Source organism: Opisthocomus hoazin, chromosome 12 (assembly GCF_030867145.1).
Source record: "Opisthocomus hoazin isolate bOpiHoa1 chromosome 12, bOpiHoa1.hap1, whole genome shotgun sequence".
NCBI lineage: Eukaryota > Metazoa > Chordata > Aves > Opisthocomiformes > Opisthocomidae > Opisthocomus > Opisthocomus hoazin.
Window position 1 is genome coordinate 21,904,056 of NC_134425.1, and position 25,393 is coordinate 21,929,448.

Consider the following 25,393-nt stretch of genomic DNA (forward strand, 5'->3'; position numbering starts at 1 on the left):
AAAAAAAAGTCCTCCTTCGGAAAGGAAGAAACACTGATGATTAAACTTTGTTTTGAACAGAAAACTAAAATCCTGAAAGACGTTTTGCTCAACTGCCACCCATCTGTTCTATGCTCAATTAGAAAGAGAGTGCCTACATCTTCATTAAGTCTTACAAACAGGCTTTGTTACTTGACTCCATCTACTTTTGTGAAATAATAGGCCATATATATAAAAATCTAAGGAGTTATGTAAATCATGCCTCTTCCTTTCTTATCTAGACACTAAACTGTCTTTTCAGTATTAAGTACATCATTAAATAAAAGTAAACTTCTTAGCCCATAGTATATGCAAGTATTAAATAATCTTTATTTTATCTGGATTTTATTCTTCAATAAGGATTATTTAAGCCATTGGGTACTTTTAAAAGAAGCATCAGAGGCCTTCAAAATTAAAAGCCTATTTATTTAGTTTGTCTGTTATCATTCCTTAATACACTTCTGAGAAGTGAAGACTTACCTGCTTGCCCTGAACTAAAACATTAGTAATAGATGGTGCAAGGCTGTCCACTAGTTTACCTAAAAGACTTGCTGCGAAGCGCACAACAGACCTGAGGGCAGAAAACAGAGCAATCCCACTACGTATCAAAAGCTAGTTTAATGAATTCATGTACAAGCTTGAAGTTTGCCACAGCAGAGATCTCAAAACACAGTAAACACATACAGAATTTATAAAGAGGAATTTGGATCAGACTTTATGTAATCTATGGATTTTCATTTTTTTAGTCTACATATAGGTTAATGGATCAAAAATAAATTTAGTTAGAACTCATTCATCTACCAGCTCCATAAAAAGGTTGTCGTTCTTTTCTCAGCAACATCTTGAAAACAGACAGGTAAGAGATGCCACCTTCTCTTTTGTGACATTTTCATCACTTTGCAAAATAACCTGGGTAGTTTTTTAGGCTATTTAAGGAAAAGTTAGAAAGATTTTGCAAGAGAAAGTACAACATCAAGCCTTTGTTTTGTTTTCCATGCTGAGGTAATATTTTACATGTGTAGCATGAAAGGAAGAGACTTACATAAACTGCTATGTTAAAAACTAGCTGCAACGTGTAAGAAAAACATTATTTTGTATATCCAATTGATGGTTAAAGATATAAATACTTTTAATAATAATCTCCTGACAAAATACAAACCTAGAAGACCCGTGTTTGAGCTTTTCTAGCACAGGCTTTGAGGCTACGAAGAATCATTTATCCACAGGGATAATGAACGAGTTGCAATATTCTATAGTGTTAGTACAAAGTTCAAACAGTCAGTGTTGATTCCTGTGAAAACTGCTACACACTTCTTAAGACCAAGAGCAAAGCATTTCAAAAATGCATTAGCTGATACTATCAAAATGCAAATAAGAAAAAAAAAAATCTCACGGAGCTCCATTTCAGACCTCTGGGCACTTTACCTGTTTCCCATGTACCAGTAAAGTAGTAATATGTGGGGCTATAGAAGAAGAAAATTTCTGTGCAAATGCAGCACTGTAGCGCAACACCAACCTATATGTATGTCACATGGCAATCATGGAAGAGAAATGAAAAACAGTTTACATATTTTGTTTCTAAAAACACTTGATTTTAATTCTTTACAAAAAATACCACCAAGGTATTTTGGTTCTACCTTACTATTGGCAAAGGCCCATTTAACTGTATCAACAGACTAAAATGAAAAATTAAAAGCAGTTTTTATATTTACAGACTCATCTGTTAAGAACAGTTACAGAGTTAGAGAACAGAATTCAGGATAGCTCAACTCATTTCTTTGATAAAAAAAAAAAGAAACTTCTACTTAGCTTCAGGGCAAATAAATTAATAAGCAACATGTAAATACCAACCTACATGCTGAAACCTTTGAAAGTTATTGTGACAAAGTCAGGCTCAAAGCAAATTATTTTGGGGCAATAAACAAACTGTGTAAGTGTATCAACTTAACTAATTTATATTTGATCACGAGCCTTGCTAGAGAAAGCTATTGGTAATATTTTATCCTGCCTGTAAGAAATAAGAATATTAGTAGTCTTTTCTCATTATTTGAATTTAACAAGAACTGCACATCAGCAATAGCACTCATAGCAAAACCAGCTTATTACTCTTATTTTAAGAGAGAACACTGAGAAAATACTTCTTCACTGTTTTTAAAGCATTATATACTAGACCTTCAGCTGCAATGAACCAATACAATTTTGTCAGTAAAGCTGTCCTTTTTTTTCGTCCCTCTTTAAGTGCATAACGATCCAGCTTTACTCTATAAACAAATCAGGGGAAAAAAAACCTGTGTAAAAGAAAAGGAAAATGATGTAGGTATACAAACCAGAGCTTTTTGCTGCCAGCTCGTCTATAGATTCTTTCAATATGCTCCGCAACAGTACCTAAATGCATTTAAAAAAAACACACCAACAAAACACAAGGAAAAAAGATGCACAGGTTTTTACTTAATAGTAATAAGGTAAATTTGATGAGATCAGTTAATTATGAATCTGCTTTAGTAAAGCACTTACCTATTGTGCTTAACATCTGAAATTTAGATGCAATCAAGTCCCCTATCATCCAGCTGTATGTTGTTATGCATGAAGCCAGACCAGATTTCAGCCAAATTTGCTGCTCATGCTATAGACAGACCTATGATGTCACCTATTCATGCAATGTATTGGGGAAGATTCATCTACATACAACCCCCTCACATGGTACAGCCTCAGACTGCAGGTTAGGTTTTAGATATGGGATGCAGATACTCTCTCAGCTGTCTTGCCTCTTTGTCAAGCCAAAACCAACAGGAAGCAACAGGGAAGTCTTGTGCTTCAGTGTAGTTCACTGCAGTGCCGTTACGTTTGGCCGAACTTTGTAACAGCTGATACCCAAGACACAAGTTGTTTTCAGCTTTGTATATGAACAACAGCTTACCCGGTTAATCATGTGGGACATGAGACTGTCATTTCACAGGAAGGTGGGGGAGTGTGAAAGGGAGGCTCTTTCACTGCTTTGCGGCTCGGCCCTGAACAATCACAATAAGGTGCCCACAAAACACAGGTGACTGTGTGACCTAGTGCTGGTAGTCGGGCATTGCAGCACTACTCTAGTAAAGCTAATTATCACTCTTGCGAAGTACAGCAGGGGATGCTGGACAGATACAGAAGACATTATCTTACTGATTTACCACTCTCCTCCAAGTTGATTTTCTGTGTGCCAAACCCAAAGAGAACATTTTGTGAAGGGTTATGCATTAAAGTAGCATCATGCTGTACAGACATGACCTAAAAAAGAGAGGGCACGAAATGGGCAGAGCGCTGCTTCCAAGTCAAAGCCCAGGATTCAGAGAAGGCAAGAAGTACATTAATTAGATTAATCAGAACAATAGATACAATTCTATTGTCAGCTCATAGTTGATCGTAGGTCATCAGTTTGCTATACTGACATCTCTTCAACTGCGCAGCGATCAAGTGGGGACCATTATGTTAAAAGTGGTGACAAACATTCCACTATTTAGACTTCATTTAGCTTCTAGATTTCAATACCTAGATGGAATGGCAGCGGTTTGCATGACAGGCACTTACTGGTGAACAGTTAAGTTCATCTATAACGACAACAGTAGCGGAAGTTGACTCACAAAATCATAGCCTGCGCCTGTCAGCTGGAACACCCAAGGTTCTTCAGCTTTTATTTTTAGATTTATGTTTTATTGATGGTGAGATTATTTAATGTCAGTCTCGGTAATCTCCAGTCGTAGGAGGACAGGAACTTTTTAGTCAGTGACTCAGACTGTTTAATGCAAGGTGCCTATTAAAAAGGTTATCATCACCTACTATTTCATATTGGATGGCACAAAAAGGTCTATACAAGTTAGCTCTGAACAGTCGGAGGCACAACAGTACTACTTTGACCTAAAAGGTTTTAAGAGAGCTTTTAAGTCCATCATCGTGATCTGCTGGTCAAAAGTGGTTATGCTGGTTGCTTACAGAGGTTAGGAAGTCTGCTCTTGGAACAGCTTGAGGCAAAGAAGGAAACAACCTACAAAGGCCAAAAGAAAGCTACTGAGGCTCTCAAGGCCCAGCAACGGGACAGGTAACAGTGGCGAAAAAGCCTGCTTCAGAGGCTACACGTGTCTAATGCACAGATTCCGACCACGACTTTGCATTCACATTGTATTTCAATAACGCACTGCAGATCTTATTCCACTGTACATTGTTTTCCATGATATTTTTCATGTAGCAATACGGGTATAATGTATGTCACAATGACAGCGCTTCATCACAAGAACCAGCTGTTCTGTATCAAAATTATGAAGCAGGGCTCTGTAACATGAGGTGGTAAGTTACACTGCTTGATGAATAACTGAGAAAGTATTATTTGATCTTAACGTTCCTCTTTTTCTGAGGAGTATTCATATATACAAAGGCAGCTAATAAGCAGTCTTTGGGGGACAAAAAACCCACACCAAACCTTGTAGCACAGAAACCACAAGCCTCAGTAGCCTCTTCTGAATTATTTTACATGAGTTTAAATCCTGTGCTCTAATACAAAGCCGTAATACAAAAGCAGAGTAAGTTTCACAGAGATAGTGAATTAAACTGTGATTACATAAAAGTATAATAAAAATTCAATATAAAGCTTCACACATTTTGGACTAAATGTTGCAGACACTTTTTTTTAGTTTCAGTTTTCTATACAAGGTCAAATCCCCTGTTTTTTATATCTCTGTGTTCAAAATTACAACCAGATACAGCAGCTGCCTACAAACAATCTAAAAGAGTGCATATATTTAGCAGCTCATTCCCCACCACTATTCATGCTACGAATTTGCATGTCCCATTTAATGCAGAAATTGCTTTCAATGGCAAAGAAAATAGCTACACAACTGCCTGCATGCACAGCTATTATTCATGTTCATTACAACTAAACAGACAGTTGCTTCCCAAAATACTCAGAATAGTCAAATGGAAGAAGCTCTTACCTTCCTTGGTGATAAAATTCGGTCCTTCCCTTTTAAGCAATATACTTGAGAGTAATGCTTGACTTGCTAGGCAATTGCAGTCCTTAAAAAAACCAGCAACAACATAGCCACAAATAGCCTTCAGATTTTCAGTGAAGCAGAACCAGAAAAGCTATTAAAAAGCTCAAGTGATAGCAAAGAGCCTTTTTTCTTTAATTAAAAAAAAATATCCTACAGATTTTGCTTTTAAGGGGACTTCATAACTATTTCATACCCTATGTATGCTGCATCCTTGTCACTGCTCCTCCATGATTCAAATTAAGCTGTAATAACTTGGCCTCAGAAATGGTTCCTGATTTTCTGTTCGTGGGTCCTGTCATTTACAGCAGAGATGCTTGTAATGACATAGGGAACCAAGCGGAGTACTTTGGGTGTGCCTACGGAACACTGGACCTAGAAAGAGTCACTGGTAATTTTCTTCTAGATGCATGAAAAATGTCAGCTTGGAACTTGCCCTTGGTGACATTAAGAAGTGAAGAGTCTAGCAGAGTGAATACCAGCTGTTGAAGTCTTTTGAATTTTAGTCTGGCAATAAAATATCTCTTCATAAGACACATGACAAATGGATCCCCTTTTAGACGGTCATTTATTACCAGAAGACTGGGGCAGCTGGGAGAAATGGAAGCCAGCAGTTACAGCATGAAGGGCCAGCAAGTTCTGTGCTGGTAAGATCAGGGACTGTCAAGAGGAAGATTCCCCAGGTGTGAAGAGGAACATCAGACATTTTATGTTACTAGCTATAGTGTTAACATTGAACCGTGATACTAATCATGTTGATCTAGGCAGGCCACTGTTAAAAAGAATACCAGCACATAATTTCTCATTTCATGAGAATGAAGTTACACTGTATCATTATAGAGTTTTCTTACATTAAGTTTCTGCAGGATCTCATATGTTGACTTGTTTTTCCAGTCATTAATGTTTACATCTGGTTGCTGCTCAAGTTCAGGAGCATTTGGAGTACTAGACTGTCTCTTGACTTTTGAATGTTTTGGAAGCTCCAACTCCTCCAAACTCTTAAATATAGGAGCCCTGAAAAATAACATTTAATTTTTTCATAGTTCAGAAAATATTTTAATTATCAAATACTACATCATTATTATTTACACATAGCCTTACTCTTCTGTTTCAGCGATTCTTAGGAAGTCAAGTTGTTCGACAACGGCTCCGGATATTAATGTCTGAAATGAAAAATTGAAAAAATTAAAAAAGATGCAGAAATGTACATAACTATATAGCTGTCTTTTGAATCTCAATATGTTGCTGGTGGTCTCCACAGAGAAAGTAGTTTATTTATGTACAGTTCCAAATATCTTTACACTTTCAGAATAGTTTTCCTCTTTCTTAAGATCTCGCTTGAGACAGTGGAAGCCTCTGGGGGCTGCTGTCTCTTTTTGCCTGGCGTTCTGCTGTTCCTTTGCCTGCACTGTACAGTTTAACGGAACAGGTGTGATGAAAACACCCGAGATAAGGACCTGCCTTCCTCAGAGCCCTGCACGATGCCCGTGTGCTGGATCACACCACTCATTGTTCCGGGGACTGCTGAAGGATGGCTCGCTTTCCCATCAGTCTCCCTGATGTTAGAGGAAAACACAACGCAACAGCTTTCCTACTCTGTGGTCATTGCTTCATCCAAACATGCCTGCCCGAAGCTTGCACATCAAATGTGCCTTACAGATACTTCTGTCTCAGAATATTTACATACCTGAAATTCAATGTTGCATTTATCTGATGTAGTCATGACAATTCAATCACTCCAAATGTATATGAATGTCCTATTTATATACTCCTAGAGGAAATGTACTGTACCACAGCATTCTTAAGACTGCTTTTTGATGGTTCTCATTAGCTAAATAAAATGGAGTACGTATTGTGAACTTTAAAATTCCATTTTCATTGTACACAAGTTGCAGTAAAATATTGATCTGTTACAGTGTGGAATGATTGAATATAAAAAAAATGCTTTGCTTTTATTGCTGGTGTCATTCATTCTCTGACTTGTGTATCAGCTTGAACACATGACGACAAGGGAAACAAGCCATAAAGGTGAAAATAGGACTACAATACTTCTCAGCATAGACGTTTTTAAATGAAATTACATTTTGTATATTTTATAAGAAAAAAAGAGCATTCACCCAATTAGAGACAATACACTCTGCCTCTAGGCGCGTTTACACATATGCCTCTAAGTGAAGCAGCTGAACACAATTCCCAAAGTTTCAATATATATTTTGTTGGAATAGACTGATTGTTTAAGAAAACACCGCAAATTAGACATGTCCCTTCTCACTGTCCCAAGCCCTCCCCCATATGAAACAAGGCTGTTTCCAAAATGTGACAACTGTGCAGTAAGATGGAGAGATTATAGTTAAACTGATGGAGGAGGCACCCCACGTTTCACCAGTGAACACACTGATCACCAGCATCTACCATTCATTTATAAAATGGGTAAAAGAAAGCCATAAAGGCTTTGGAAAGCTGCAAAAGAGAAAGGGACGTTAACAGTAAGAGACGCAGGACAATTTCCATTTGACCCAAACAAGTTTTTATATCCTTAGCTCATGGCCTAATGGTAATTAAATCTTACAGTTAATAACTAATATGCTGCAACATAATTAAACATGTTGTGCTGACTAACAGGGAAGTTAGCACATTGTATTTATGGATGTGGTAAGAATTTGTCTCTGGGAAGAGTACAAGGCATACTTGTGATTTCATTAAATCTACAGGAGGACTCAGCAAGTATGCAACTGTGTTTAATCAAGTATTGTATTAGGGCCTTGTTACGCTAATGAGTCTCTCTAAGGCAAAGCCATTGGAAGAGATTTCTGCACATGACTCGACCTGCTCTGTTGATCTACAAAAGCCACCAGCTCTTTGCTTCTGCAATACTGACTGTCACTAACCAAATCTGGTTTTGCTTCGCTTTCAGACCTGATCATTCTGCAGTTTTGGGTTACAGGGGGGTTGGACACAAATTCATCAGCCGAACTAAAGCAAGGGCAGCGACAAACCTGGGAGGGCAGAAACTGCCCGTGCTGGACCCATCACCAGTAATTCAAATAACTGCAGCCTTATCTGGCACCACAAGACAGCCGGAGCCAGGCGGACAGCAATCCTCCCTCCCCTCCGTCCCTCCTGCCCGCGTGGCTCCTCTGCCAGCTCCCGTGCCTGCCTGACCCACCGCCAGCAGGGAACACGACTGCTGCTTAGCAGAGGCCAGGCGTCGGGTCACTTAACCACATCTTAAACTATTTTCAACAGTAAACCATGGCTGTAGGTAACAGACGAAGCCTCAGGGTGCTCACAGTACAACTGTAAAACATCATAGCTCATACACTTTTGCCTTTTATTTTTGTTAAGGTGCCTTAAAGCCAAATAAACATTTGTAGTTTTGCCATGTACTCTTTTTAATGGATAAGAAATAAAGCAGAGACCAATGACTATCGCTATCTTAAATACTTTAGAACTACCAATTAATTACTTCCAAAAAAAAAAACCACAAAACTTTCCTGAAGTTCAGTGAGTACAGAAGGGGAAGTTCACTCCCTGACAACTGTAACAGTGTAGTGCTTAAAATAAGACCACGTACATAGAATGAGAAATTTCTCACCTGCTAATACATCAGTTCAAGCAAATGCAAGGCAAGAAAGTCATCGCAGTTAAATTAAAAAGAAAAACAAACCCAAAACACCACACCACAACTACAAACACTGTTGACAAATGAAAGGTTCTCCATGGACAGTAATGGCATTTGCTATAGGAAAAGTAAATGGGAACAAGAGAGGCCACGTGACCTAGCCGTGACCAGTAGAAATACATAAATATTTGACAGATACAGCTATGAGTATTTCATTTACAAATGACCCAGCTCTTCTACAAATTCCTGATTTTCTAGGGAACAAGAAATGATAACTGTGTCTTTGGTCTTCTCTTGCACAAGAAGCAGCGTTCTTCAATAGGTGTAAACTAAGATTAATTAGCACATACTAGTATCTCAAACCAGTACCTGACTCAGTAGTTTTCACATTTTAATGAAGCAATGTTCCTGTTTTAAGATTAATTCAAACAGCAAAGATGTTAAAACTAGATCTTAGTTCTTGTAAGATTTTTTTAATATATGTGAAGCACCTTTTTTCTCCCTTGTTGATTATCTAATCAAAAGAAATTCCTCAATGCTTGACATCACGGATTTATCCTTTGGTGGTATTTTCACAAGATTGCCAAACATAAAAAACACTTCCCTTCTGAAAATCCTCTACGGAGATTATTACTTTCAGAAAACTCATCAAAAGGAATTAAAATAAACCCATGGTTTTTTTGAGATAAAACAAAAATTGTACCAAATGTCTTGATTCTCGACTCCTTAATTTTATGGTACTAAATAAAATACTCAGAAGTCACATGAAAAACAAAAGTAGTGCGAATACATGTACCAGAGCTAGGAGGTGAGAACACAACATTCAGGGGAAACGTCCTACCTGTACTCTGTCAACGTGAACTTTCACTCCTCCAACAATTCCCTTTCTGAAGGCTGCCAGCATATCTAATACTGGATTGAATCTGCTCCCTCTGAAATGTGAAACAGAACTCCATTAATGCTGCAATTAGGTAAATACCACACTTCAAACGATGCTTTTATCTCTCCCTACCTTATATTGTCTTCACGGATAAGCACAACAAACAGTGGACGACCATGCATTTTCCAGTACTGCTTAATGAACTGCAGCGCATTCTAGGTAAGAAATAATTTAGTAGTCAAAAAAAAAAAAAAGTACCCAAGCACAACATACCAGAATACACAGTACAAGATGTCAGAAGAGCTATCTTAAAATAACAGCACTGAAAAACCATCAGATTAAAAAATCCTGAGCTAGAAAATCACTAAGATTTCTGCACAGAATTTCAGCTGCTTTCAAGCGCTGCTATGTCACAGGTTTTTTGAAAATACTCCTAGCACAGAGACTGATGAGAGACCAAACCACTCGACCGAGTGCGGAGTCCTGAACTAGGTGGAATGACCCAGTGCGCGTGCACGGGAATGCCGGGCTGGAAGCACAGCCATGGGCACGGGAGAGCCAGTGCCACTGCCTACGCACGGGCAGCAGCTGCCCAAGCATGGGGTACTCTGTGCCGCTGCCCGCCGTAGGGAAGGCAGGCAACGTTAATATTTGTGCAAAGTCGAATAATATTTCCCTTAAACAGCCAGCCTCGTTCCACTTTTCAGCCAGGAACATTTGTTTTCCCAAAGAAACAAATGATAATTCGCTCGCTGCGCTACAGCATTCCCAGTCACTTTTGGGTGAGTTTTTTCATCGGAGACAGACAGTCAGCAGAACTCACACTGGGCTGACAGGCTATTCATCTTAATACACTTGCTAGCATAAACTGCAAGTTTGTTTTTATATTAGAAGAATACACACTATACAGTCTTCCCCTTTCACTCTTCTATTTTGTCAAACTTCACAGTTCATTCTTCTACAGACTCTATTTTCGTCAGTTTCTGAAAGGAAAAGTCACAGATAAATACCTTAATGTCATCAATCAGCATCATAACATCCTGAGACATGTAGAAATCACTTAGATCAAAAATGATCGAGTAGCAAACTACAGTCTTTCCCAGTATTCGATAAATCTGTTGAGAGAGAAAGCTTCCATTAATCTTTTTTTTTTAAATATGGGAAGCACTGAAGTAGCTGGAAAGCAAAAAAGGTATTTTGAAACTATCAAAGTAATAAGCAATGTAGAACAGTTGAATTGAAATATTTAAGATAAAGCCTACATATCTGATTTTAGGTACTCTGGTTTCTATTAGTTATGCGGATCTAGATTCTGCTTCAGTTAAAGGAGCTCATGTCATCACCGTTCGGCCTGTTCTGGCCAAGTATTACTGCAACTGGATGGCGAGGAGCATACGACAGCTTAATAGTAAGGCAGAGCACGCACATTCATAACAGCAAAATGCATTACAAGGACTTTGAAATATGATGTATGCATAAAAGAAAAATACATTTCAATTCTATTTAAAATAATTCAGAGACTAATTCAATGTTTATCTGAAATATACATTAGTAACAAAAATATAGAAGTTTCTTGCAACAACCTTTGACGTTCCAAGGCATCCTATAGGCCTGTTTGGTCTTCCAGATAATCCCAGTTTTTCATTGACTCCCAAATGGAAGAAAGCCTGTGAGAAAGAAGCATGAAAACCAAGGGAAAGCCATAGATGAGCCTTTCTTAGGCTCCTACCGGGTCTCACATAGAAAGCTGTGTGCATTCTGCTTTAATGAGAATGCAAGATTTGTAAAATGTGATCACTACTTCTATTGGGGTTTTTTCCTTTTTTTAACCATACATCTATATAACAACAATTAGTACAGTGAGAGAAGACTAGATTCGGTAAACTTACAGTTCAAAGACCAAATTTAATTCTTTTGATAACAACAGGTATCTTTACAGCAGAGGGAAACCAGCGCTGTAAGTGCAGGGGGAATCTGCCGGTGCCGGAATGGCAGCCCAAGCAGCCTGCTCCCTGACCACCCCCCCGATAGCGCTTCTGGCAGCCCAGTGCTCGGCCCCAGAAGATACAGTGTAACAGTTCCCCTTCCCTCCTTCTGATAGTAATTCGAGAGAGTGAAGGATTTTCACCTTACTCATGAAGGTGAAAACACAGTTAGTAGTGGTTTACATTAAAAGAGATATGTCTTCATCGCGGGTAGGCAGGAGCGCCGGGCAGGATCCTGATGCTATGATGAAGACACATGGGTGCAGCTTTGGGCTGGGGCAAAGCACCGGAGTCCTGCCTAGCTGCATAGTTTCAAAATTCAGCTACAACTTGTTGTTTCCTATATTACATCTTAGTTTACCTTCTTACTCCTACTATTTTTCTAGTCTATGTAATTAAAATATTTTAAAAATCTTCAAACTGCAAATTGAAATAATTTTTTAAAGGATCATTTTTTCAAGGATCATTTGCATCTGGCCAATTTTCCTTCTGTAATGCTTTTCTGATGTGGACACAAAGGTAAAATTGTACTATAGGAACTCTTCAAAGACTTTTATTCTAATTTTAGTAAAGGCCTGCAGAATTAATGCATTAACAACACAAGCACGGGGGAATTATCTCATTATTCATTGCTTGATTCTTACACGAGTTAAATTATGTATGCATAGTATTACTTCAACTAATATAATTTTGTAAGACTTTCATATGAAAGAAATAATCTTCTTTTATTACAGTGTATGAGAATAAAACCATAAAAAAACCCAACTAAGCTGTGAGCATAACAGTATACAAGTATCAATTAAACCAGACTGAAAGGTGTAACGTTCTCCTTATTCGGGCTGGTTTAGCTAAGGAACCCCCACTGCTAAAACTTCAGAACATTCAGAATTCAGAACATTTTCCTAAGCTCAATCTTTCTGTATGTTATAGGAAGAGAATTCAGAAGCAAATGAAAGTGAACGTTTGAACAACTATCACACTCAATAGCTTTTTACTGCTGTCAGCCTGGGGCCGTCCTGATACTGTTTCTGCATTAATACCGAAAACTATTTTAAAAAGAAAATAAACAGAATTACCTCAATCACCTGTTCATCCAGACTAAGCAACCATATTCGAGTGGGAAAGGAATGGATACACCAAAACACTACCAGCTTTAAATAACCCATCTATACATAACAAAACCAAACCAATGTTGAACCCCTTTTCGCAGTAAGTAATGGGGCCTAGAAAAATGGCAGTAGATATTATAATTTAACACTAAAAGGAAAGGGCCTTCATTTTGCTAGAAGCAGTTTCATCTTCTCGTAGGAGCTTTCCATCTGATCTGTTACGGTCAAAAGGTCAGTTCAGATCCAGCACCAGAGTCACTGAACAAAAGCACCGTTTCATGCAACGCCAGCTGCCTCAAGCAGGTTTTTTTGGATCAAAATGCCCTTCAACTCTGGAAGATTCAAGCTGCTAATAGCAAGAAACGGCTGCGAAAGCAGACTGGACTGTTGGGTTGATTTATGAGCATGAACCAAACTGGTGTGGTCTTTCACACCATCTGTTCCTGAGCAATTCTGTCTGGTATCAGTCTCTGCCTATGGAGAATTCTGCTGTTCTCCTGTACTCTACTTCCACTACAAAGATACTTTCTTCCTATATACTGCATGCATCTTGTGTCATTTTCTTGTTTTCATCATCTTCCTCTTTTCATTTCCCCCCTAGACTTTGTGGATCTGTTAACACGGCACCCAGTCCTACTTTCAGTCCCCGGTTTTCCTGAATCCATGTCTTTCCCTCATCCCTTTGTTTCTTTTGACATCACTTTTTGGACACATCCCTGTTTATAAGTCTAGAGGTTTAAACTGGTTATCATGTGCCACTAGACCAGTTGAAAAGTTTCTCATTAAACACAGCTGTGAATTTACAGCATCGGAATAGGAAATATTGAGATCCGCATTCTTATGGATCAACCCTCTTTTCCCAAAACCACAGATAATTGTTCCAGCACTAGCTTTCCCCCCTCCCCCCAAAGAACAACAAATACTGCCAGAGTCCTTTGTTTGCTTGCTGCTTGGTTTGTACCATTTTCTTGTGTAAGCCCAGAGATCAAACCTCAGTTCTCATCATGTCCCAAACGTTTTCATTGCTTCAGCTTCACAGCTGTAGCGTAGCCTTTTCTGGAAGCCCACTAGGAAAGAGGATTGCATCAGGCAATTTAATATTTCCATGCCGTTCTCTTTAAAGGTAAATTTTGATGAGGCCGATGTACCTACCCATCGTGAGTATAAAGAAATTGTCAGAATTGCCAGATGTCTCACCAGCTTTTGAAAAATAAATCCTAACACAAAAGTTGTCATAGCTAGGAATGTAACTGATAATAATAAAACTTAATGAAGGTCCCATCTTTTTGTCAGGGAGATGAAAGAAATGATGGATGACTGAGTGAGATGATAGATACATCTATAGTAAATTTATAGAGTATCTATTCGTTAAACCAAAATTTCCGGTACAGAATTTCAGGACAAATACAGTCAGAGAGAATCCATTTTGAAATATATTATAAAGAAAACTAGTGAGCAAAACCGGGCTGAGAAATGAACAAGGCTGAATGTAAACACAGATATTTCTTTTCGCTCTGTTTAAAGGTGTCTCAGGCGTTACTGGCAGTCATCACTGGGGGGAAGCGTTTTTGTGAGTAAGGTAGCAAGGCTTTGGTACATCAGTTATCCTCACAAACTTACAACGCCCGAAACACGTTGCTACGTTCTCTATTTTGCGTTTACTTTTTCCTATGTCCGGACTTCTGACACTGATGATGCCATGAGCCATATGATCTGGATTTCAGATGGAGAGACTCACGTAGCGATTCATTCCACAACTGGAACTTCAGGACTGATAAACTAACCACATCCATTATGCTTCCCCCAGACATTCAGAATTCATGACTCTTGTCTGAGAATTTGTACAATGCAAAGTTAGACCAGAGCTTTATGTACTGCATTAGAACAGAACGGGCTATCGCAGCTGGAAGGGACCTACAGCGATCCCCTAGTCCAGCTGCCTGACCGGCTCAGGGCTGACCTGATCCATGAGCAATCTCCAGGTGGTGCAGTATGGAATACATCAAGTGCATGTCTGTGATTCTGGATCAGCTTACTCGTCCGACAGTTTCCTGCAGCTTCTTAAGGCTTGTTTATGTACAGTGGGACTAGTTTCAAGGTTTTTTCAGAAGAGGGGTCCAGGTGTATCAGAGGTAGAGGTAATCAGGCACCCAGTAATCATACAGATTTTTATTAGGACTTTTGATAAATTTACCTAGAAATGCTGATCAAGGCATTTATCATTCCAGTCGGTATTTGTCAGAGTCTCTTATATCTCAATGTATTCCCAGGACAAACAGCAGCGGACCACTTGAAGCACACATTCAGCGTAGCCGAAGTGCTATATATAAAGCACTAAAACCGCCTGGACAAAGAGGAGCCTGTGGCAGGGCTACGAGAATGCTGAAACAGACCCGTACGGTCTGCAGGTGCCATTCACCTTCGACTGCTGACTTCACGTGGCCCTGACAGCATCTCGGCTGCCATCACCAGCGAGGCGCAGCACAGACAAGGGCTAGGAGGGCCAGGCCTTCCAGCGAAAGGCTATGGTACTGCCTTCAGAGACGACCTGCCTGGACAGGGAAAGGAGAACCTGAAGCCTTCACAGAGGATGAAGGGGATTCTGAAGACATACTTCACGCAAGTGATTTTTGACCGTAGATTTTTAAATGTGGTGAGTAAAAGGGGTAGACCAACAATGGCTGAAACACCAAACTTCCTGGATCTCGTCAACTCAAAGGACGTCTGAAAAAACAGTTACAGAAGACTGTATAAAGCCTGTTACAGGGGCTATGAAGGTATGTGATGGTTTATGCCTACTGCCTTAATCCATTTCTTTGACTATTGCTCATTTCTGTGTTTCTCCATTGGTTTCACTTGGTCTACTGTGCTACTGATGTTATTAAAAAGTTGTTATTCATTCATTCATTATTTGAAAGTGGCCCAGGGGATAAGCCTAATCAGATAATACAGAACACCCAGGCTTCAGGTTGTCACTGAAAGCTCTAACTAGGCACGTCTAACGGACCAGCGTCAGCACACCTTGCAACTGAGTAACACAAAAGGTAGATAACTAGCTTAAGGAGATACAAGTCTAATAGCTTGATATTAATTCCTATTGTTACCAAAGAAATTTATAGGTAGATAAATAATTTTAAAAGCAGAATTCCTTACTTTGACAAGTTCTTTCTGAGCCCATATCTGAATTGGTTCCACCTGCTGGGGGGTCTGAGTTTGGATTCCATATGTGTTCAGAAAAACTTGTAGGCTACGAATGAAATAATGATAAATTTAATGACAAATCACAGAATAGTCCTAGCTTTAACAATCATCTTGGCAGCAGATACACAAGTAGCAGTATTATATTCTACAGTTCATTGAAGCCCTTTAGCAAATTTAAGATGTCTATTGTTCAACACTTTGTTAATAGATACATTCTTAATAAAAGTAAATACATACCGCTGACTTTCTGCGATCAGGGCCACATGTACTACCAAATCATTTTCTAAAGGACCCTAGAAAACAATGAAAAAATATTTATTAGCATTGCTAACTAAATATTTTGTTAGATCTAGTGCGAATAGGAACAATGTCTATTTAAACAGTTCACAAGTATGACAGACATCGCTCTCTGCATTGTTTTTTCTTACTGTGTGAACAAATTGAAAGAACACCACAGGGCTAAAACTTGTCAATCTCAGAACTATGGGAAGACTGTCCTACCAATAATAGTCCACAAGAAGCGTTTTGGAGAATAAATAATAAATAAGTTTCTGGTAATCATTTCCACTGTTTGGTTTGGTTTGTTGTTTGGGTTTTGGTTTTTTTTTTGGTTTTTTTTTGTTTTTTTGACCAGACAGCTCTCTTTCAAGTTATAGGAGAGATATATTGCATTTTACAGGAGATAACAGCATTTCCTTGCGTTGTTTATAGCACAGATACTTCATGTTTGAAATAAATACTAGTATTTAACATCAGGAAACCACGCAAATAGGATGAACGAAGCACGTGGGTGAAATCATTGACTCGACTCCCTGGGTCTTGACATGGCAATTCACCTCTCTCTGCCCTGGCAGCACGCATGACTAGCTAAAAAAGCGAGAGCTCCGAGTTGTTCCTTGTTCGCTTCTCTCTGGCATTCAATGGCTGTAAAATCAGCAGAATTCCAAGCAGCACACATTTTCATCCCTAAAATGCTTTTTGTCTACTTGTGTCAGAAACTACCAGAACATGAATGACAAAGGTTAAATGCATCTTCTATCAACTGATTGTACAAAAATACAGCATTTTCTGTGAAGACAGATGGATAGACATATTGATTTAGAACACAAAGTTCAGAATGAACGTTTGCTTATTCAGGCAGCTGTGAGCCTTGAGATCAAGTTAGATCTTACGGATTTGCAGAAGAATTTCTTGGTAACATTTTCGCAAAAGTCTATCAGGGTTACATTTCCAGTAAAAATTCTGGATTTTTTGCCTCATGAAATAAGCTTGCGATGAAAGTACATGCACATAGAGACCAGATAAAGAAGTCAGAAGTTCAAGTGACATTAAACATTTTTCCTCTGCAGAGTTAAGTTGATCATGCTATCAACTGCATTTACACAAACAGTAAGGAAACTCAAACCAGTTCTCTACCACAATCAGTGCACTATGTTCATACAACAAAAAGCAAAGATCCCCCAGAAAACGAGAGTGCCCTCTCCAAGACTGTACTGATTTATAGACAGCCTGTCATTAATCTGGAGAGTGGTCTGCAAGTTAAGGCTCAACTTGATTATTACTGTATTAACAACAAACTGAGTGGGTCTGTGGAACCACAGACCGCAAGCTGTACCCAAACCTGTGCGCTCTGTACCTCCGTCGAGGTGCGTCCTTCTCCGACACCAGCACTGCTGCCTTGCACACCCGGACCCACCCGTGGCACGACTCACTCACGACAGCCAGCAAGTGGTGCCTCTACCGTGGGCAGTAACTACGCAAATGCAGCTGCAGCACAACCGGCACAACACCAAATCACTGTGAAAAATAGCTAGGCTTTGAGAAGGTATTGTGGAAAAATGTAACTATAACTGTTGCACAACCACAAGGCTGCTGTAACATTAAACAGAAAATTACTTCTGCTGTCGTTTAACATGTCAAGGCCTGGAGGATCACAAACAGTGGTCTAGAAAAGCACAGATCAAAGTAACAGAGATAATACTCATGAAAAAGTATGTCACCCTTTTCAGTAATGACAGTGGTAAAGAGCATTTGCTATATATTAAGAAATAAGATGTGGAAACGCATAAACTCCTAAACAGTCCAATAAATAAATCTTGTTGTTGTTAAAAGCTCTGTGTTAATGTGTTCAATTTCACATTCGCCTATCAACATGAGCTAAGGTGTTGTTCACACACCATCCATCACGGTCTCCCCAGGACACTGTGACAGACCCCCACCCCCGGTTCACCCTTCTGCCTGGCGTTCTCCCATTGCACAGCCGGCAGAAGGATCCGTTTCAACTGCATTCTGCATGCTGGGCGAATGATAAATACAGCCCACTGTTTTCAGAAGAACAAGACAAAAGACAGATGAGTTGTTCTTCCTCTCAACAAAAAAAAAAAAAAAAAAAAAAAAGGCAGGATCGTTTTAAACAAGGTTATAAACCGTTGGAGGCAGGATGAAGGGAAAAACCCCTGATGCCATTATTCCTGGCAGAGCAGAGAAAGCAGCTCAGCGCTCAGGAGTCTTTCGCTGCACTCTCCCTGGACAGATGCTGTCGCTATCTGCCTCCCTGCCCACATTCCCAGGAAATCTCAGAACTCTGAAAAAAAACCATTCATTGCAAACATGTGAGAAAGTGGGCACAATATTCAAGAATACCGATTAAAATGGCACCTGCTGGGCTTCCACGCATGTGGGGCGAGATGAGGAAAACAGAAATAGCATGCAACAGAAGAAGCTGTCCTTAACCCAAATAATCCACCTCGCTGCTACCAAACCCCAACGAAACCATTACAAAACACATCTGCTTCTGGAAGCGTCTAAATACCGCTGAACGGGTTACGGTCACTGCTACTCACTCACCCGGCTTTTTAAATGAAATACAATATGGAGACACATGTGCCCTAAATTCTAAAAGAACATTCAACAATTTTAGAATTCTGAGAACTGCGGTAGACAATTGTATTAAGAAAAATGAAAGCAAGAATATGCTTATAATTAACATTGCAAAACAAACCTTCCGATATGACAGAACTCTCTAAACCATCAAAATTAGACAAGCTCTAACCCTAAACATAATTTAGGTAGCTGAAAAATCTTAATATATCTCAGTATACCTACACTTAGTGATTTTAGTTCCTCCTTCACATGTTACCTCTTTCCTGAAAATAAAAAAGTAAGTAGTCTATCGTTTTGACTGTTCTCTTCCCAACACCACCAATGGGCATTAACCTCAATTTCCAGTAACTTAAAAGAACTCTTCACAAATGATTATCAAGTCTACAAAGCAAAACATTAAAAGAACACAGTCATCACAAGCAGGCAGAGAATTTCATTAACGACTTCCAACCCTACGCAAATATTTCAAGTTACCCCAGAATATAAATTGTCTTACTTCAACAATTCAGTAAGGTTGTAATTTTTTGTTGAATACAAAATTACATACAAGACAGCAATAAATCAGCTGTCATGGGCTCCAGTGAAATACAAACCAAAACCAGAAAATCCCCACTCCACCTCATGACATTTCTCAAATGCTATCGTTACTATACATGCCCTTTTATACACTAAATTCTCCCAAAACAGAACGCAACAACCGAAACTGTGTTATAATATAATCTCTCCTGGATATGGAGACATTAAAAAGGAATAATAAAATAAGCTCTTCTAAGGAACCCAGCTCTAAAGCATTATCCCCACTGAAAGAAAAACACCATCCAGTTATCATCCTTCGATAAAGGAAACAGAGCATGGATGATTCCATTTACTTTTTAGCTCATGAATGGGATTTAACCTGAAACCCTACGGACCATGTAGCCCCACAAAGCAAATTACCAGCACAGAGGAAAACCCCTCCAATCACTGTCCGGCTGCACCGTGTTTCGGAATGCTGACTAACACTAGCAACAAGAATCCTGCTCCAGCCCCACACCAGTGATTCCCCAGGAGGGAACATATGGGGATCTCTTCCTGAAAATGAAAAGTAAGGTTTTTGGGGCATTACATTAGGAGAAAAAACATTTCCTTCTCTTCTAACCATAAATAGACTACATTTAAGTATTACTGGCCATTACGTTTTTACTATACTGCTCATTTCATTCCACAGTTTTCTACAACAAACGAGGCTGTCCTCTTACCAGATTTCTAGGTTCAGTGATGCATTCACAGCTGTAGTTATGTAGTTATATAGGTAGAGTTTTCATAGAAATTTTGTCTTTGTGGGTCTGTATTACCTTACTTTCCTTTAACTAATTCTAGAATATTGTTCACTGGTGCTTCAAAACTCTAAAACTAAGCTTGGACTATTTTAAATACTTCTCATTGCTTGCTTAAATCTACAAAATTGTATGGGCATTAGACACATTGTTGTAGTGGCACCAAAGCCACAAATACACTAAATTACATTTTTCAATGGCAAGTCTTTATAGAAATGATAGTCAATGCAACCAAAATATGAAAATTGCCTACATGGAAAATACATTTCTCAAATAAATATTTCCTCAGCATAAGGCTTCAAGTAAAAATTAAAAAAGCCTTCTTTTTCATACGTCACCTTCCAAAACAGCATACCTCAACACATTTTATATATACACAGGCATCTGAAATTTTTACATGTCCTTATTTATTCCTTACAGGAATGAAATTTAATAAAAGTGGAAACATTTTTCTGTTCAATTTAATTGCGTAGTTCTTTAGCTATATGGAAAAGAGAAGACACCATTAAAGAGAATAAACTGCTTTTGATTTCCAAGGACATAATTGACTAAGATGGGTTGCGTTCTCATTTCGTATTTTATTTTTAGTCTTTTTCCTAACACTTTAAGGCAAATACTAAACACCAATTTCGCATCAACTAGCTCAATTAGATAAAATGGCATAATCAAATATTCAGAAAAACTGTTTAAGCAAATTTAAAACATGGGTTAAAAAAGTCAAGGTCAAGACTTTCAGCTGGAATTTGAAGTTTGCTGACTTTAACTGCGAGACCTTTGCTGACAGAGCACACTTCACTTGCATGGATACATCTATGCATCTGCCCTTCATCTTTTAACCTTCTCTTAATAATGACCAACTTGAACTAACGCCTGTATCAACAAACATGTTGCCCTGGTACTACTGTAATAGCAAAACCACACAAAGCACAGTAGCGCCTGTCCCAGTACAAACAACCCCCATGGAATTCCACAGCGCCCGCCGGGTCAGCGCTGCCGGGACTGTAGCTCATGGCCTCCGCATTGCTGCCCAGAGGCCACGCCAACCAAGGCCTGACACCACAGCCACAGCCGCCTGCAATTCCCACTAATCCAGAAGTGCATCTCTTTCTTCCAACCCACCTCGAGAAGCACACACAGTACCCTGGAGAGTTTTACTTTTTACATGTCAAAGCAAAGCACGCGCAGTCACCACAGCAGAGCAGTAGCGTCACGGGGAAGAACAGAGGCACGAGCACACCTAGGCAATCCCGGAGCTTCTTTCTTTCTTCGTTTATTTACCGTTCCACCTACACGCCACTGAACAACAGACAGTCCATCTCACAACCTCCTGCATACAAACGGATATGCACAGCTACAGGAATTGCTGAACGTATTGATCTAAGCCAGATGTCTATAAAGATTTTTAGGTTTAAGGAAAAAAAAAAAATCTTATCCTCTCTTGACTTCTAGCTTTCAAATCTAACATCGGAATACACTCAAGGATCACCCTGGGAAGGTCTTCTCTTTCTCTTCTACTGACAACTACAAAAACATCGCTGATCCCAACTGTGGGAAATTTCTGTCAAAGTTTTAGCAAATTTAAGCAGCTAAAGACAGCCTTTAAAGGGAAAGATTAACAAGCATCAGCTCCACCAAGTTGTCTGAGAAAAAGCACAATTGTTCTGTCAAAGAATTCTAGTGCAGAGAACCGCTGAGCACTGAAAGAACACAGGGACTGCACAAGCACTTGAGAATGACAAACCATCTGGTCTGATCTCCCTTTTAACAGTGACAAAGCTTTTTTTTTTTGTTTGCACTGTTTGCAGATGAACCAAAATATCAAAATGTAGCTGTTTAAATTATTTTCAATTCTTTCAACACTGTTGGGCTTTTAGAGTCCCTATCATATTGCTGAATTTTACCAGATAACTGCATTTTACTAAATAAGTTCTTTATTGACCCACAAATTGACCACCAAGAAGTTATGAGAAAAGAAATTATTCTTGCATTATTTAGTATCTATTTTGGGAAGCTCCCAGGGCAGAGGCTATTTCCTTCTGAAGATCTGGAAAAACCCTATCATGTAACAGGTACCCCCAAAAAACAGTAAAAACATTTTTATTCTAAAACATTTCCTGACGAGTCACACAGTGTCTTCAGAACAAACCACCATCATCTTCAAAGTGTTCATCTGTGGCATATTAGAAGTTACTGGTTTCAAGAACCAGAGAAAAAAAATTTGGTGGGCTGCACGCCACACTGACTCGATAGAGGCTGCTTCTAACAGCAGGTCTGGAAGGGCAGGGGATACTGGCAGCTCACCATTTCTGTAGCATGCGCAGTTCCATAGTGTAAGAACAAAGAAAGAAACTGGGAGCAACCGAAGTCACTGAGCTTTTGTTAGCTCCTATGAACACAGCCGAAATGCTGCACTGTGAACAATTAAAGTCTCGCTATGAATGAGCCAACACCCAGGCGCCTAGATTACCTTGGCAACAAGAAATAGTAGGAAACAGAGGCTTTAAGCAGCATTTACATAAAACAAGAAAAACATTGTTCACTTCTGATCTTGGGATAAATCTTAAGATAAATGCTTCATATTTTATGCTTCGATAACAAATTCACAATGCTGAACACGGAACTTTTCAAATATATATTCCTTATATGAAGAAATCACTAAAAAAAACTAAAAAAAAATCTCTTAGCTACCCACTTCCATACACACAGTTCTTGCCTCTTTAATAAAAGAAGTCCCCTACATACAGGCCAGGCTTCTGTCTTGTCATCCTATCTACGACAGATTTGAATTACAGCGTTTCAAGCATTCCCCATCCCTGGGCACTCATTCATTCTGTGCTTTTAAGCCAAATACAGGAGCACACATATGTACCATGCACACCAAAAGAGAATCTCATCCTTGTAGCTCTTACAAGAAATATTAATACATTGAAATGGTAATTAATTTGAAGGAATAAAAAAAAAGCAGGCTCATCCTCGTCTTCCTGACATATCTTGTAACTCAAAGAAACATACCTATTACCAGGTACTTAAACTTACATTTCATCTATCATTTTGATTGCATCAATTCGAAGGCAAACATGCACCACTTCCCCAAAAATGCGTAAGTTATAACCTTCCTTTTAAAAGCAATCCTCCAGCAACTAAGAAAATGTACATTCATTTAATATTTACCTAGCACTTTAATTGTAATATTAGAGGACCATATATAACACAGATGACAAATTTTCAGCAGAAATATTTTAATACTAAGCTTATGCTTACCTGGTTCGAAAATCTCATGCTAACATTCCGCTGATCTTGTGGAGGTACATAACGTCCAATGGGGTCAATATCCTTAGGACTTACTAATTTGTCAGCTGAAAGTAAATGATAATAAAATACAGAACGACTTGATTATTTTCTGCAGCTTTCATGAAGGAGACATGCAAAAGTATTTTATGTAGTCAATTCTGCTGCTATAGTCTTTGGTTTAGATCAATGATCCAAAGGGCATTCTGCAAAATTATACTGATTTTAAAACTAACGACTCGAGCACCATGCTTATTACAGCTAATTATAATACTGTAGTACCTAAAAACAATCCTTTACTTTCTCACAGAGATGTGTTAAAAGAATATATGCAGACAACAGACTCCGCAACACACAAGTCACATAAAAAGCCTTCAATCCAGAACCATGGAATTATTCTAGAGCTTTAACTAGAAACTCAATGATTGCCATCAAAAATTGTTTAGCTTTGAAGAAAAGCAGACGGCCTCGAACTCAAGGGAATCACACAACTGCAATCCTGAAAGTGACAAAGGATACCAAAATTCTTTCTCAATACAGTATCTCAAGAAGAAATTGTAATTAAGAAAATAAAAACCACATCATTAAATACATTAGAAATCCAGCAATTTCTACACTGAGTTTTTTACTGGGGAAAAAACAACAAACAACAAAACCATAAAATTCCATTATTTTAACATTCTCCTGAAAAACATATTAAGTGATCCAATACAAGTCTACTATTAAAAAGTTTCAATAAATGCCTCGAATAAAGGCTCACAATCTACTGTGAGCTATCATGCCCTTCAAAAAAATATTCTCCTATCAAAATCTCATTTTGACATGAAACCATCCAATCTTTATTTTATTTCTGCTACAGAGGTCACAGTGCATTTTCATTTCGTCTATATGTAAGTCTATAATTTTGCACATATTCTTAAAAAACTCTACACTAGGAAGCCAGCTATTCATCTAAAAGAGAAGTAACTCATGACTCCATTCCCTTAATTCAGCTACAACAGGAAACCAACGTTGTCTTGATAAGCAAAATGTTTTTGAATACTACACCACATAGTAAACTGAGAGCGCTATTCAGAAACTCAAAAGCGTGTCCTGGCTCAAGCTTATCCATGGTAGGGAAGAAGAAAGATCCGAATGGGCAGCGCAGCGAGAAGAACCTGCAGGGGCAGGCGCGGAAGGGCGCTGGCTGGGCACGGCACCCAGACGGCCACAACAGGAGCCCACGGCGGTGGCAGTGGCGGCTGGAAACACAGCCACCGTCACCTGGCCACAGCCTTCCACGGAGTGCCTGCAGCCTGGCTCCGGCCAGGCCAGGACCCTCTTCCTCTGCTCGGCGCTACTCCTGCCCAGTCATGGGCTATCAACGAGTGGCGGTGTTATAAAAAACAAAAACACCACCAACAAAGTGCAAAGCTAGAAAAATTACCGTGGAAAATTTATTAATATACTGACACATAAGTTACCAAAATACATTTTACGGAAAAGTCATCTAAGCTACAGCCCACACAGTCAGACTTCTTGCAGTGGCTAAAGGCATGGAAGTTACTTAAACTATTTGTAGTACTGCTGATGCTACAAAATTGATTAATCGAATGACTGCAAGATCAATAGACTTTGCCTCACAGTTCTTAAAAGCAACAGTGGTTTCCCGAATAGGTGTTCTATTTCCCCAGGTTTTTACATTGATTTACACTGCTCAGTAATTAAATTAGATAGTCAAAATAACCTCAGATTTAAAACAACTATACCAATAGACTAACATAAAATTTCAGCTAACTTTTAATATTAACGATCTTATTTAAAAGAAGTATCTCAGCGAATACTCCTCACCATTACCACAAACACAAGTGTCTCGGAATCCAAATGCAGAATTTTCTTGGTTAGCTCATTATTTACATCAGCAACTGCTGACAACATTTAATCCATTTGGTCTGGACCCTAAAAAATATCGCTAAAAACTCTCAACTTAGTTCTAGGCAGCACTGAATCCCCAGAACAAGCCATAAAAATTACAAGGAAAAGCACAGGAAAGGTAAGAGAGCTACTAAATGAAAGACTAAACTGAGTGAA

General features: G+C 38.9%; 1 protein-coding gene across 8 annotated transcripts in view; it reads right to left on the minus strand.

Annotated features, from left to right (window-relative positions):
- Positions 1-25,393, minus strand: part of PHKB (phosphorylase kinase regulatory subunit beta) — an 86,429-nt gene that overhangs the window by 14,429 nt on the left and 46,607 nt on the right. For 5 of the 8 annotated variants that reach the window (XM_075434196.1, XM_075434202.1, XM_075434198.1 and 2 more), the window contains 12 exons: positions 23,297-23,391; positions 16,074-16,129; positions 15,789-15,882; positions 11,125-11,208; positions 10,552-10,656; positions 9,674-9,756; positions 9,503-9,593; positions 6,141-6,202; positions 5,891-6,053; positions 4,983-5,064; positions 2,346-2,403; positions 1,444-1,534 (listed from right to left, as the gene is read on the minus strand). In XM_075434196.1, coding sequence (XP_075290311.1) covers positions 1,444-1,534; positions 2,346-2,403; positions 4,983-5,064; positions 5,891-6,053; positions 6,141-6,202; positions 9,503-9,593; positions 9,674-9,756; positions 10,552-10,656; positions 11,125-11,208; positions 15,789-15,882; positions 16,074-16,129; positions 23,297-23,391 — 1,064 coding nt within the window. Of the gene's footprint in view, positions 1-498; positions 590-1,443; positions 1,535-2,345; positions 2,404-4,982; positions 5,065-5,890; positions 6,054-6,140; positions 6,203-9,502; positions 9,594-9,673; positions 9,757-10,551; positions 10,657-11,124; positions 11,209-15,788; positions 15,883-16,073; positions 16,130-23,296; positions 23,392-25,393 lie in introns of all 8 variants that reach the window. The other 3 variants (XM_075434197.1, XM_075434203.1, XM_075434201.1) reach the window with 1 other exon arrangement.